This window comes from Melampsora larici-populina (assembly GCF_000204055.1).
Source record: "Melampsora larici-populina 98AG31 unplaced genomic scaffold MELLAscaffold_21, whole genome shotgun sequence".
In the NCBI taxonomy this organism is placed as follows: domain Eukaryota; kingdom Fungi; phylum Basidiomycota; class Pucciniomycetes; order Pucciniales; family Melampsoraceae; genus Melampsora; species Melampsora laricis-populina.
In genome coordinates, this window is record NW_006768785.1 from 1,034,459 (window position 1) to 1,050,291 (window position 15,833).

Below are 15,833 nucleotides of genomic sequence, written 5' to 3' on the forward strand. Positions count from 1 at the left end.
TTTTCTTTCTTGATATGATGCAACAAACTTGAAAGTAAGGCATGAAATCAAGTTCAGCTACTTTCTTGGAATGCTGACATCATGGACTTCAAACAAGCTTCCATAAAAGATGCCTCCGATCCTGGTGCCACAAGTCTTGATTTGAATACTTCATCTGAGCACTTTGTGTATCACCTTGGTACTACGTGTTTGGGCTCGAGGTTAACAGCCTTCAAGGATTGTCCGAGCAAAATGGTGCTTCGACCGGCCTGGCATTTCAGACCCAAAAAGGGTACTTTGGGTCTGATTGAATATATAATAAACCTTTGATAAGTCTGGTGGAGTGCAGCATTGAGTGCTGATACTATGTTTTTGATTCGAGAGCGGATGTGGCCGCGTTGTAAGAGGGGCTTAGTTAAGCTTAGTACTTGAAGACTCTTTCTAATCGAATCTCTGAACACACCAATGGAAAGCAGATATTTTCACACTTTGTATGTTTGCGAGAGGCTGTCTGAATGAAGTATGGAGATGTAACTCTCACACTCATGCGAGATTTTTAGCCAATGTGAATCGAATTTCCTGCTCATATACCCAGTCAGAATCAACTCAAGTCTTTCTCGCTTAATGTCACCAGAGAAATACTTTGCAGGCTATACTTCACGGTATCATGAAACCCTGGCAATGATCTCACTCGCAATACCCGGGTAAGCCAAAGCTTTCTGCAAGTGGGCGTGGCTGCGATCTGTGCATATAGTCTCTGAATATTACTCTTGACAGTGGGCGCGTGGTTGTAAGAGCAAGTTTTTCCAATGTGTAGTGTTCAACTCTTCAATAGGTAAGATTAGAAAAGGCTAAACATAAATCTTTTCAGTCACATTTTGATGATCTTTGCGTCATGATGCTTCATATGATCCTGCTACAATCTTATCTGGCTACTGATAGGCTTCTGATTTCAAAGTTCACATATCTTTATTGGAAAGCTATCAAGTAGTAAGCTTTAATATTATTTGCTACCCTTGCCCTCACAAAGAAATGTTGCACACCATCTTGGTCATGCAAGTAATCTTTAACAGTTTTGATTTACTTGAGGAAATTGGTAGCTAACATGAATTCCTCCCGAAACTAATGGTTATGGATATTACCTCACAAAAGACGAAAAATGTTGATGTATGATGATTTGACTAGGAAATTTGAAGTATAAGAAAAAGGATCTCAACCCACTTGTCAACTACCTCTGAAAGACACATGGGAGCATCTTTCCCAAATTGGTTTTGTAGCAAGATTAAATCGAATCAAAAGCAGCAGTCCAGGATCAAAGAAAAGGTTTAAAGAAGAATTGAAAAGAAATATTCCAAAGCCAAACCAAAAAGACACGAAGACTTAGAAAGTACCAAACCCTTGATAATCCATATCCAAAGTGCTTACACAGCTTTGAATCTGATTGTGGGTGGATTCTTGTTTTCCTTCCAAATCCTTCTCTTGAATTACCAATCACTGACATCATTTACTTTGAGTTTCAAAACCCTTGTACATAGGGATCACCACTGGAATTTACACTTCTGTTGACCCTTTTACGTAGAAAAACCTATTCATCTCAATCTCAATCTCAATCTCAGCTTATCTTATCAAAGTTCATACCCATCCAATTTCTTGAATTCGGCAAGTATCTCCCGTTTAGTTAAGAGTGAGGAATCTGGTCATCTTTGTACCAATTGATCCATCCAACTCTTGAACCCCTTGACTGTCTTCTTCGCTTCAAGAAGATTCCAAAAATCTGTTATTTTTGAAATCTTGACCTGATGAGTTGGGTGAGTGGAGTTTGAATTTTCCATCATTTGTTTGATAGGATGTTAATGAACATTTCTGAATTTTCATCAACTTTGGTAAATAATTGCGAATGGCGAAGAAAGACCGGGGTGAGGATAGTGACAGGATCCGAATGTAAATTTTAGAAAATTGCTTGAAATTGATTTTCAGTTTTCTCGATCAAACTTGACAGCTACTCTATTCAATTCAAATCTAATCCAAAATGAAACCAACTTCAAATCAATCAACTTCTCAATATCATTCAGCAATCCTCAATCAACATCAATCAAATCATCATGATCAATTACCTTCTTCATCAAAATCTATCATCAAACAACATCATCAACATTCGAATAGTAACACTTCAAATTCATCTTATACTGATCAAGATGTCGATTATTCTTTCGATGAAGACCTTGACTTTTATGACTCTTTACCTCATCCTTCAGATCCTCCGATCACAATAACCGATTCAAAACAACCTTCTACAAACTTATCTTCTTCTATTGCCAATCCTCATAAACAAACCAGTACCTCAACTTCAACCGTGCCCTCTAAACCTACTACCCAGTCTAGCCTTCTTCCCAATTCAGAGCTCACCCCGAGAGCTTACTCTTCAATTCATTCAAACCCATCAACTACTTTACCACGGGCTTTGGACTGGAAATTCCCAAAGGAATCTGGAACTTCTTACATTGCTCCTCCCTTGTCTCCTCGCCTTCGATCGTCATCTCGTCGTCCTTCCCATCCTAAGGAACCACCAGAGCCTTCAAAAAAATCAAATCCAAGCTCTCAACTTCCTCCAAGCTCAAATTTATCCATTATTCCCACCCGATACACCTCTTACACTAACAACTCGGTTCCGATCGTCGTCCCTCCTCCGGTATCTCCATATTTGAGCTCAACTCTGCCCTCAATCGTTATGTCTTCTCGGTCCGAGGCGGATGGAGTAGATATGAAGGCTCGCGGCATTGAATTCAGAGGCGTCATGCACGAAGGTTTGGCGCAAGCCACCAAGCCTGATCTTGATACAACCATTGTTTGCTCAACACCACCGACTATCGTAGACCCCTCTCAGTCTTCGGAACCCCCTCTACCTGTTCCTATCTCTCCTGAGGCTCTCCTAATGCATGTCCGCCAAATGAGATACGCATCCAAAAGACGACAACTGACACCTAACCATTCTTCCACCTCTGGCTCTCATGATGCTCCCTTGAAATTGCCAGTCCATAGTCGTGCCGGTAGTAACACCAGCTCTACATCAGAAGACAACCTTCAATATTCAATCCATTCTCCTCAGTTGCAGCCCACCCACATTGTCTATGAACCTGTGGCACCCGATCATGGAACCGTTTCACAATCACAATCACTTTCCCTGCCCTTGCCCGGTACTGGATCCTCAGATGAAATCAAGCCAATGGCAGAAACTTTGGATCTTTCTCATCAGCGCATCGCTGATCTTACTCAACCTGTTGTGGAAGAATTGGCCGAATATGTTGAACGTTTGGCACTTGGCTATAATTACCTGCCCGTATTACCTGATCATTTTGCTATCCTCGGTGAATCACTTCGCTATCTCAACCTTCGTGGCAATCACATGGAAGTCTTTCCAGAGGTGGTGAGCAACACTATTTACCATGATCTTGGCTATATTTACGGCTTGTGTTTCAGTCAATTTGCTGACTTGAGGTATTTCACCAGCTCACGCGAATGCCATCTCTCGAAATCTTGGATGTGAGCCGTAATAAAATCAAAGCTTTCCCTCGGAGGCCCGGCACCCTTGAGCGGCTTCGTGTAAGCCTGCCTCTTTGATTTTGTTTGCCTACACGGCCCCAAAAGATTTTGCTAATCCCTTGATCGTCAACAGGTATTGTCCGTTTCGCGAAACCGTATACGTCGACTTCCCAACTACGTTTCCAATCTGTCCACCCTGCGTGTTCTCAAACTTGATCATAACCCGGTGGTATGGCCTCCGAGAGATCTTGTGACTTTTGTGGACACTAGCGAACGTGCAGATGATGAGGAGGCTGATGCTCGAACTAGACAACGGGCAGATTCTAATTTAAAGGTTAGAACACGAACTTCATCAAATGAGACGAGCACGGCGATGGCACAATGGCTACGTGCTTTGCAGGATTGGATGCGGCAAAACCCCTATGTTCGACCTGTCAAGTCCGTTCGGCCTTCGACTGCAGACCCATCTACTTGGCAGAAGTATATAATCATGCCCCTAAGCTATATGATTCGATCAGTGCTGACTTCTTTGGCATATTTCCAGGTCGAATGAAATGCCCGCCAAGGCTTCCATCAACGCACCTCGCCTGGCTCATTCGGCAGAACACTCGCCTATCTCATTTATCAACACCGTATTGCCAGCGCTGCCATCTACGAAACCGGACCACGATCATAACCTGGATCCTTTGCCCCAACATAATCGTAACGCTTCTTCTAGTTCGAGCTCTCAGTGGGTTCGAAAGCGGCCAGACCTGCGTCTCAAGAAGTCTTTACCCGACCTTCGCCGAAATCATGGTGAAATCATGGTGGAGAGAAGAGCTGATGCCGATCGGTCCTATTCGTGTCTGACCCGTTCGAATAATACCAATGTTGCGAGTTCTAATGCCCCCATCACCTTCCTGCTCAACTCACCTTTGGAACCAAGATCCGCACAGTCACCATCAGGAGAACGCAGCTTACGCTTAGGCGAGTCAACGCTTGGCACTACATCCTCACCAGCCCTCACTTTTCTTCCCCAAAAGGCCGATCTCGTCCTCTCCAACCGTTCTCCGGTCCAGCGAATCAAACATGCGGGCGATGATCGATTAGCGGGTGATCGTAATAGCGGTGCCTATTTTCGTAGATTATCTATGCTTCCTGCCTCAACGATATCAAAAGAAGTTCCGGTACCTTTGCTAAAACTTATGGACGCCATTAGAGGCATTCTCTTCAGTTTATCTCAGATATACGCTGCTTTGAAACAATTTGTTGTTTTCGCCACTCAGGACCGCTTGCCAGGAGCGTTATCTAGGGTGATGAGTGCTGCGGATGATGCGATGAGCCGGCTAATCAATTCACTGGACCGATTTGATTCATCGACTCGGAGATCACAGCCAGAAGGTGAAGTGGTTCAAGATGTCCTTATCTGTTGTCGAGACAATGTGACTGTCTTTGGTAAACTGGTGAACGTATTGAGCATCCAGCTCAAGGTTCTCACCAATTCTGCTGATGTTCGGTACTCCAGAACATTATTGCTAACCTTGTATGGTGCTACTGCGGAAATCGCTATGTCTTGGTCAGCTATCACCCCATTAGTGGACAACATCGTCGACCTTTTGAAACTCCGGAAACCCGTTGCCACCCCAGCTGCACCTCGAGATACTCTGACAACCAAATCAAATGATAAACTCGAGATGAAGGTCATCTCAGATCCTGATCCCTTAGCTAGGGATGACTCATTGGTAGGCGACCAAGAGGCACAGTTGCAGAAAGTCAATGGGATTTTGGTCCCGTCTTCGGCCAATGCTCCAAACTTGTCTACCGGCCTCACCAGATCTCCTGCCGTGTCCTCATCCCTCTCCACAGCTGGTACCAATCGGCAGAAAGGTCGCCGCCATGCGGGATCTTTCAGTGTTGAGGATGTGCAACTAGGTGCAATTCTTCCACCGGCTTCCGCAGGATTATCAAGCAACTTCCCAGCTACCCCGACCGCTACCAATCAAACACCTACCCATGCCACTTCCCTCTCCGCTTGTTCGCCATCAGATTCTAGTCGATACAGAACCGAGTCTTCGGGGCTGCATTTTTTACTTGATCCTATCATCACCAATGGTCGCAATCTTAGAGAGCGTAGTGGTAGCAGTCGTGTAAATGGGACACCCACTGCCCTCGGGTTGCCTCTGGTCACTATAGGGGAGAGGGACACAGAAGAGAATCGTCTGGCTTCTCCGCTCATGACTTCATCTCCTTTGATCCGCCAGAAATCATTGGTATCTACGCAAAGCGATTCAGGGATAGTCTTCCCCCAACAGAGCGAGGAACGAGGATACATGATGGAAGAAATGATACCTTCTCAACAGTCTGAGGTTAAAAATCAAACTGGATCAACGACCTTTGACTCGCATCACTCTGGTGTTACTCTATCTCAATCCACCAACTCTTCGACAGCTTTCTCTAGTCGTGATTTTGCCGATCATTCGACTTTTTCCAAATCACCCAATCTGGCGGGCATGTCGCTTTCAAGAACAGATCAAGACTTTCTCGATATGACGGAAGCAACCATCGATATTGCTGTATCTGTTTCGAGCATGATGTTAGAGAATCTAGGACAAGCTACAAGTGCCATGGATTCTCGAAGTGGAGTGGCTGATCCCGGAGATGGAGAGACAGATTCTTCACCGAAACGAGATCGACGACATGGTGAGATAGGTCATGTGAGGCAGAATAAGGCCATTGAATTGAAAGAGCTTTGTGAACTTGATATTGAGATCATCAAACGTCTAAGGCTTAGTTTGGCACAGTTTTGGGCTTGTCAACCTGGCCTGGAAACTCAAAGTCCGAAAGAAAAAAGGGATTCCACAGATCAAACTGATGATGAATCTATCGACTCTTCTGGCTCAAAAGTCAATTGGCTCAAAGGTCAGGAAAGCAGGAGGGTCTATGAAGACGCTACAGCATTTGTTAAGGTAAACTGTCCTTTAGTTATCTTTTACTCTGAAGCGCATTTCGTATGTGTTTTGAGCTCAAAGGATTTTGTTGATCTCTTTCATAGGCTGTCATCCAAACTGCTAATCTGGCTCGGACTACCATGAATGAATACCCTTTATCAAAAGCTATACGAGAAGGCTTAGGGGAACTGACCAAAGCGACTAAGGAATTGGCTACGTTGCTTGCTGTGAGTAGTGATATCTGGAGATCGGCTTTCTCTTTGTCCAAGTTCTGTCAAGCATTAGGGTGATGGTGATGATACTGATGCAAGGCATTACATTTGTTTGACCTTTGAAAATCCAGGTGAGTTCCTTTAAACCGACTGCTACCTCTGTGATATCGACCACAACCAGTGCTTCGCTTGGTCAATCTCATGGTACAAGTCTAGCTTCTTCAATTTCACCTAATTCGCCGGCTTGTCTTATAGAATCTAGTCCAATAGATCCTGTCTGAGCTAAGTTTTGAGAATCTTACTAATCTCACTCACTCACTCACTCAACGCATCCCAAGATCATCCTTAAATCGATTTTCTTTTCATCCACATCATCATCTACATCATTGTTGTAATATATCTATTTGATTTCTTTTTAGGCTTTGATCATCTTTTATCACAAGATCCTGAACTTTTCATTCCCATCTTGTTCAATATATATATATAGTATATATCAAAATCATTTTTTTTGGGTAAACATCAATGATTTCAAAAAAGTAAAATTTGGTTTGTGTAATTTTCTCTTTTTTTTTGTAGTATAGTAGATTTCTTTTAAATTAAGTTGACACACATTGATTTTCAATTAATTGAATGGTTTTTTTTTACAAAGAAAAGATTTTCCTTTTTCGATCATGCTACTTTTTGTTTTGATTTTTTAATGAGTTTTTCTTATTACATAACATTTTCACACATCTCATTAAAAACATAGATTGTGTGAAAATCAGTTTTTTTTTGTATTTTTGTGTTGAAGATAAAAGGTGTTTGAATTGGATTGAGTTGGTCTTGGTTTTTATTTTTGAAAGATTATGGTACTTGATCTTTGCATTTCATGTTATACATAGGATTGGGGGGGGCAGGGAATTCTTCCCCAAGATATTTTTCAGGGAGGAGAAGTTTGTGTTTTTATGTTTCCAGGTGAAAGATTCCAGATTATTTGTGGTCATTGAAATGAAGTACATCAAATGTTTTATTATACAGAAATGTGCTTTGGAAAAAAATTTGGTGTGATTAGGTAGGGGAACTCAGGTTAAACAATTTTATAGCTTTGAACTTGGAAAAGAAATCTTAAATTGATAAAACTTTGTTTGAATTTTATGAATTTTGGATTCCTTTAACAAGAATTAGGGGTAGCAAGTTGAATGAGTTTTGGGAAAATCATAAGAGAAAAACAGACAAGGGTTTTTTACAATAGTGCAGGTTTGGAAACTTGTTTGATCTTATGTAGGATGACTTAAATTATATTAGTGCAAAAATAGCAAACTTTTTGGGTTTTGGTTTGGGACTGTGATGCAGCAGATGATCTGTGATTGGTCAAGCCAGTTTACTTCCGATTGTGATGTTGTGTGGAGATGTATATCCATTACAAGTGATACTGAGATGTTGAACTGATAATAGAACATTAGTGAAAGCACCACAGATCAATTGATAATTGGACAAGATTCCTTTGGATATAGAGGTTTGGTTTGATAGGATTGAAGGTGTAGCAGGGTTAGTCATAGTCAGGAGATCTTGAAACTCTGGAGCATCAAATGATGAGATGGGAAGCTCTTGGTTGACTATCTAGCAGATCAGAACATCCTTCAGGTTTTTCTCAATTAAAACATTTGACCTATGGAAACAAAAGTCAGTGAGTGTTTACACAACAATTTGAATGAACTGAGTGAAAGAAACTGACCTTGGTGAGCCTTCTGTTGTTGAGGAAATACTGCCATTGTTTGCTGATTGGTGTTGACAGGTGGCTTTATGGAGAGGTGTTTAATCATAGACTTTGTGCTGCCAGTTTGGTTGATTGCTAGGGTCTTGTTGAAGATCACAATGGGGGTGTCAGGATCCTCTTTGCCAAGGGTAACACTGTCAAAAAATCCTTGATTGGCTTTGCAGATCTTCTTGAGGAGGCCTTTGCTTTCTTGCTTGATAAAATACTGCCACACCCATGACAAGTGTGCAGTGGTAGTGGTATTGGAGACAGCTTCAGAGACAGAATCAGAAGGGTCAAGGCTGGAGGGAGTAGAAACTGGACTGAAGGGACCACTAGCGTTGGCTGACGCATGAGCCATGCAAAGAAGTTGGGAAGATAACTGAGTTGTAGGAGTGGATGAAGTAGGCATTATGAATAAAGGATGTGTTGATTGGTGAAAAAGATAACAATAACTGTAATAGAAATGTGCCATGTTTTTTCTCCATATCTTTGGGGTTTCTAAGTCATCTGATTAAATGTATTGCCTTGTTGGGCAAATCATTATGTTTGCTAAGTCTTTCCAGGAAATGAGTGTGTTCTATAGTGCATGAAGGCAAGACCTTGGCAATTTAGGATCAAGTAAATATTTGATGATTTGCCCTTTTGGCCTTATCAGCTCAAATCTCAGAACCTTCAATCAAGTTGGATTCTGGGTTTTTCATCAGGATGGTTTGCTGATCATTCAACTCAAGCTCAGTTTATACTGTCCCAAGTCAAGAAGCTTTTAGGGCTGCAAGTTGTGCTTTCCCTCAACTTTCTATGACAATCTAAAACATAAATACGTCAAATCGACTCGCATGAAGTACCATTCAGTACCGTCGCTCCCTCCTCTTTTCCTGGTTTGTTTTCACCTCACAATGTATTCTCTCTTTTCTTTTTGTTTTTCATCTTGCTTTTTGATTTCCTCCCTACACCCATGTGTTTTTGTTGTTAGTTTGTCGCCATACCAATAGTTGTCACTCTCATCCACCTGCTTTTCTGAATGGTCGTCTCTTACAATTACGGGCTTTTCTTCTGCTTATTTGTCTTACTTGCGTTTTTTGGTATTGCTATTGTTAATCTTTGCTTGGTTGTGTGTTTGTTCTTCTCATTTTCAATTTCCTTACAAAATGGTTCTCTTTGTTACCCTGATATTTAGTGCTTTCAATGCTGTGCTTTTTTCCCCGGGCGCATCACCACTTTTGATTCAATCAGGTTGTCCTTATTTAAACAGCCACTAATGCTCCCTGTCTTTCCGCATCTATCCCATTCGTATTTTTACTGTCCGCAACAACATCAATTAGCACATCCCAATACCTTCAGCTTTGCTTCATCCTACCTTTATTATTGTCTTTTGGGTTTTACCTGCGTTGCTGTCCCCATTATTTGTTTGGCCTGTTGCTCCAACACCCTTTAATTACCCTGTGGATTCTCCTCTGGCGCTATCTTGTAATTCATATAGATAAGATACAATTACCAAAGATGTGAGGGGTCAGCTACTTTCTGGCTGACTCTTCACTAAAAAGAAGTGTGTAAAGGACTAGGAAGAAGTCTTCACTGGTACACCCAAGTGAAGACTGCAGTTGGTTGACCTCCAAGGAGAGGATTTGATGCCAGTGGGGTGGCTGAGTAATCCCTCTAAGGATCTTACAACTCTGGAGCCTGCAGTACTTTAGATTCTGAGGATTCAGAGGTGCCGCGGGGTACTTTAGACTCTTTTAAAGAGGAACCCTTTGTAAATTCCAAGCTTGTTCTGTTAGCTATTGATCCCACCAGCTCAGAACACCACTTGAGGTTTTACAATAACCTGAATAAGAAGTTGAACTATGATAATCAAGATACAACTAAATCACTATACTCAATATTCTTGGTAAAGAATCAAGTAAGATGTGATGAGGAGTTGTGGTATGATAATAAGTTGTTCTTCTTCCAGAGTGGGAAGATAAGGAGTTTATATATTCCAGACCTAGGCGTCAACTTGTGGTTGGCGCTTAGGTTTGCTTTTCTTTTGAGCTAGGTCTGGGTTAGGTTTACTATGAGGTTAAGTCATAGTAAGTCTTGTTACTTAACTGACTCTTGAAACTGAGCCATGAGTTGTAATGCTTATGGTTTTAAACAAGTTTCATATATTTACATATTATTTACCTATGTATTACATGTATTTACATGTGTGTTTGTTAGTCCGTGGTCCTGTACACAGGGCTCAGAGCTGACAAAAGAAGATCAATTCTTTAGAAAAGAACAAGAAATCATGATTTTTCTCCAAAACTATATGCAGGGATTTATTTCAATGAGAGCCTTCCAAAACTTGAAGAAAAAAGTTGAAAAAGTTGACAGCTTGGTATGAATTTACTGTTTTGAAAAAAAAGATGCATGGAATCCTTTTGGCGAGAGCATTCCAGAACTTTGATTGGCAGGTGACCACAAAAGTTTTGTGGTCTAGCAATCATTTTGGACCTTGCTTTGAAATTGACAAAGATTTGCCTCCATACACTATACAATGATTGTGGCTGGTCTGAGATTGAAAAGGACAGGGTATCTAGTTTGGTTTGATTTGAAATCTTTGTGGGCAAGTTTGGTCTATTGATATTTGTTTTTGAGTAGCCAAGTTTTAATTTGTCTGTTGTCCATCTTTGTGATGATGTTACCTGAATTGAGAATGATGGATCCACAAATTTTGTTGGCTTGGTCAGCAATTTTTGCATTTATCAAGATGAGAGCCATGTTGACGTGTTACAATTTCCAAATTTGACATCCCTTTGAAGGGTGCTTTCTCAGGGGCTCTGTGGATGATGATAGTTGCTACTTTGAATTCATTGATATCATCATACTTTTTGGACGGTTTCGGTGCAGATTGAGGGTCCGGTCATTGGTGTATCCTGGGGTTTTGAGTGTTCCAAGCCTGAGGTTTAGCTGCTAAGAGATGTTTGATCGTTGGTGGCATGTATGTGGCTTCTTTGGAATGATTGGCTTTGAGGCTACAAATCTCTTATCGGAGCTCCTTGATGGTTTGCATAAACACCACCACCATCATGAGTACGCTCTTGAGTAGTGTGTTGTTTGATGCTGGTTTATTCGAGGCTAGATTGGATAGGACCTCTATGATGGTCTCCGAATTTGTTTGGACTCGGTTTGAGTTTGAATTGTTTGGACGTGGAGGTGTGTTGTCGGGATCGGTGCCGAAGAGGCGCTTTGAGGGCCTCAGGAGGGTTACGAGGGGTTTCTTTGGTTGATTAGTTGATGATAGAGAAAAAAGATGAATAGATTTCTTGAGGATTTGGAGAAGGTAGAACAAAAAGAAATATTCAAAATTTAAACCCACGAAATTGGGACGGCCCCGGGACCAAGGGGTGATTCAGCCGGATCGTAGGAGACCCCGAGTGATGAGCGAGCGCGGGACTTTTGCTAAGTTTAATAAACAGGAGCATTCATGATGGCTGTATTGAGATTAGATTTGAATGAAATATGAAATTTCTATAACAACTGAAGTGAAGATATCAATCAACTTTATCGATCGCTGAGCCACAACCAATTCAGGACTCAGGAGTCAGCTTTAAGCCTCAGCCAAGTTAACGGCTTTCTAGTGATTCTTAAATTTAATTATTCATTTGATCTCTTTGTTATAAAAATGAAATCAAATTAAATTCAATTATCATTTTATCCTTATCATCCGAATCTCATCAAATTAATTAAAATTCAACATCACCATCAAACTTGATTTTCGAAAACCTCTTTCAAAAAGAAGAAACACCAAACATTATAAACGATCATGACTTCTTCTAGAAGAACATCACTTCCACGATCCAATTCAAATAGATCTCAATCTCAATCAAATCAATCACCATTCTTACCTCCTCCTGCAAATAAAGAAACGTTTAAAGATTTACTTATTTTTGAAGAACGTTTGAAACAAAATTCAGAAAGATTACAACGTCAAAGGATCAAATATGAAGGTTTGCTTTCGAGTTTCGATTTCACATGATTAAATGATTCGTCTTGTAATCTTTTTTTGGGGGAAATGATGAATTGATTCGATTTGTCTTGTCTCTCCTTTTTTTGAAACTTTAGCTTTTCTCTTTTCACTCATCATTGTGACTTTTCTTTTGGCTTACAAATCGTTTGTAGCTGTTTCACCCGTAAGTCTTTTTCTTCTACTTTTTTTTCGATGAGGGTTTGATAGATTCCAATAAAAGTTAATGAAGTCTAACTTGATTTTTCTTTTCGTTTTCCTTTTGATTCACAGTATAAAGTCTTTCATTATTCTTATGTTGGACTTCTTTTAGTGGCTATTACTACTCTTATCCTTTTCTTTGCAACTGGAATGTACACAGATCAAATAGCTTATGCATATAAGTTGAGTTCAATTCGTTTTTTCAAAAAACCATTTTCAAACCAGTTTGAATCGAACAAAGAAAGCTAACCTATGTTTGTTTTTCTTTGCTGATTGATTTGATAGGTTTATTCCACAAACCAATCGAGCCTTAAGACCGTTTAATATGTTTTTAAATACACCACCTACCAGTTCACCTTTAAAGATGTTTGTTTCACCCAAAGAACCCAATGGGAATCTAGTTCCAGCTTTAATGAATCCGAGAGGAGAATTATTATTTTCGTCTAAAGTCTCGATACCATTTATTGATGGTTACGAAAGCTATCGAAACGAATGGGAAAGAAGAAGGTTACCTAATTCGAATGGGACTCGGACACTGAAGAAAGTTAGTTTGGGGGATCGAGAAGGAACAGAAGAAGTGGATGAAAAGTTAAAGTCGGTGGGGCAGATGAGGTCTAGAGAATCTACACCTGATCTTTTGGTCGATGAAGTCGTTTCTAATGATGATGAAGATCGGAATTCGTCTATTACTCATCTTGGGTCTTCTCCTACTGAACTTTCGGTTAGTTCTTCAACCGAATCTGATGGTCTTGGGGAATGGTCTACTGTTAGAAGATGAACATTGGCTTTTGCTTCTTTATTCCTCTTCCTTTTTTTTGATCGTTATTCATCATGCATTAGTTACTTTTTTGCCTTTTGTATCTTGTTTTAGATATCTATGGTTTTTTGTTTTTCGTTTCTTTTGTTTTCTTTTTGTTTGTTTGTTTTAATGAATGAGATGGAGTGAAAAAGGATTTGATACTTTTTCTTTTGTAAAAGTTTTTTCTTTCCTTAATTTATTTTTTCCCCTCATCATGATATATCTCATTCAATTAATTCTTTCAATGTTCATTTTTCTTTTTGATGGATTGATGGATTGATTGGTTGATTGATTGATTGATTGATTGATTGACAATTGTTTTTCTTTTAAAATCAAAATAAGAAAAGTAATTTGTCTTACAATCTTGATTGATCTTTTTAAAAAGGATAAAAAAACATGCTCATTCATAAAATGATATCTTTTCTTCCTTTTTTTCTAGAAAAGTTGGTAGAATTTTATTTTGATTCATCTTTGAAATTTGATCTCTTCAAATATATATATATGCATCATTTGTTGTTGTATCACATGAATTGTTTTGGTTTTGTGCAAGGTATTGATACATATTTTTATGCCTACTGTAATTAGAATTGATGAATTTTTTTTAACTTATAATGAAAATCAAGAAATGATTATGTATCAATCTTTACAATTATTCAAGTTGAAAAAATAATTGATTTGATATTATAAATACTTATGTTTAAACTAGAAGTGATGTAATTACAATTGTGATGAGGTTCAAGCCAAAAAATCTCCAAAATATTAAACTGTCCTTAAACCTGTTAATTTTATTTATAAACTTCAGAGGTGCTCTGCTTAAAAAATCACAAACTCATGTCATTTTTTTTTATTTCAAAGATGTATTAATTTTGAAGGGCTGAGAGGCCAAAGTATAAACCCAAAAGTTTAGGGCCCATTTGGTTGACATCAAGCTTGTAGGTTGACCCAGTCAAATGCTCATACATATGCTTCAACATACATCTGGGTGTTGGGCTGGTTGGTACACACTTTTCCAAAAAAAAGTGAACCATACGCCCTGCAGGTCTTCCAGTCAAATTGGTCAACCTTGTAAGTTGGCTGTTCTTCTTGATTCTGGTAGGTTGAGCTGCCTACAGCCAATAACTTAACTTTGGTAGCCCTCTGCTATTTGAAGCATCTACCAATTCAAGGAAGATCTCAGGCTTATTGCCCAGTTAATTGTAAATCTAACATGGATTATTTAATTCCAAAAGCCTGTTCAGCCATTGTTGTCCAGAGAGCACAGGGTTGTTCTATACAGTTTATGGTCTATGTTGAGGATAGGAGGTGTAGTATTGAGTAGCACCAGATTAGGCTGCCAAGACAAGTTAGTTGTCTTTGAGAGCTTGTTGCTCTGCTTGAATTACTGACATCTTGGATCAGAATGAGTGTGATTGATGGTCACAATCTTAAGGATCTGTTGATCAGTATTAGATCAATGTTTATAGGATGAGAAATTATTCTATTTACAAATTATCCCCTTTCACTGTGTAAATTTCCTGGTAGAACATTGATGTGCACATACCAAAAATAATTCATAGAGGGATGATAGATGCTTTGAAGAGGTCTTTGCATTTAAAGACCCATTCCCTTTGTCCAGGTGCTCAGAAAGCAAGGTCAATAAAGGGGTGCTGTCACTGAGATTGTCACTAAACTTTAACAAAACCATATAAACCTTTGTTTGTTTTTTCAAATCTCTTTATTTGTGCACACCAAAATGCTACCATGAATTTCACACAGGGTTTATCATGATCCTCAGGATTCATGAAGTTTGAGTTTGGGCTACCAAACAGCCCAGGCTCTTGAACAACATGTGAGGCAGACATTGTCAACCTGTGCATGCCCAAGTAGACACTTGCAAAGTGTACACCCGCAAGAGCAACAGCAATTAAACAGGCCCTTGGAAATCTCACAAACAAGATGAGTGATACAGGTGCCCAAAGGCACAACAGCACCTGTGAGTTCCATCAATCTCAGAAGCAACCAAGGAATCAGGGCAAGAGGCCCCAGTACATACATGACACAGTACCAGGATTGTGGTGATACAAAGTCTTTTTACCAAAGAAAGACAAGGCAGAAACCTTGATCATCATTGCACTTGATTCCTTCAGCAAAAAACCATCCACACACATTTCTCTCTATTCAAAAATCTTCTTTGACTACTCTCTACCTTGCAGACAGCCTACCCTGTCCAATAGACCAGTGGCCTCCACCCCCCTCAACACATGTCATGAGCCTTAAAATATATTTTAAGTTACATGACTCATGATCTCATAACTAAGGTATTAATGGATGAAAAATAATTGTGAAATGAATAAACATAACAAGAAAATTTACATAGCAGAGAAGTGTGAACAGTCAAATTAATGGAACTCCACATATACAGTCACCTCTGTGAAAACCGATACCCAAAAAATTGGGTCCAAAGCTATTG

General features: G+C 39.8%; 3 protein-coding genes across 3 annotated transcripts; all 3 read left to right on the forward strand.

Moving 5' to 3' along the window:
• Positions 1-2,008: 2,008 nt before the first annotated feature.
• On the forward strand, positions 2,009-3,523 carry MELLADRAFT_63708 (uncharacterized protein; the record flags this gene model as incomplete). Its single annotated transcript, XM_007410610.1, has 1 exon — positions 2,009-3,523. One exon carries the CDS (start codon positions 2,009-2,011, stop codon positions 3,521-3,523), a length of 1,515 nt encoding a protein of 504 aa, XP_007410672.1.
• Positions 3,524-5,597: 2,074 nt separating this feature from the next.
• On the forward strand, positions 5,598-5,857 carry MELLADRAFT_77949 (uncharacterized protein; the record flags this gene model as incomplete). The annotated part of the gene is made up of 2 exons (XM_007410611.1): positions 5,598-5,652; positions 5,699-5,857. Coding segments are annotated over 2 exons (162 nt in total), but the record flags the coding sequence as incomplete, so codon positions are not given.
• A 6,235-nt stretch (positions 5,858-12,092) lies between these two features.
• On the forward strand, positions 12,093-14,090 carry MELLADRAFT_116661 (uncharacterized protein; the record flags this gene model as incomplete). Its single annotated transcript, XM_007410612.1, has 4 exons — positions 12,093-12,367; positions 12,483-12,550; positions 12,658-12,767; positions 12,871-14,090. 4 exons carry the CDS (start codon positions 12,184-12,186, stop codon positions 13,361-13,363), a joined length of 855 nt encoding a protein of 284 aa, XP_007410674.1.
• Between the last annotated feature and the right edge of the window lie 1,743 nt (positions 14,091-15,833).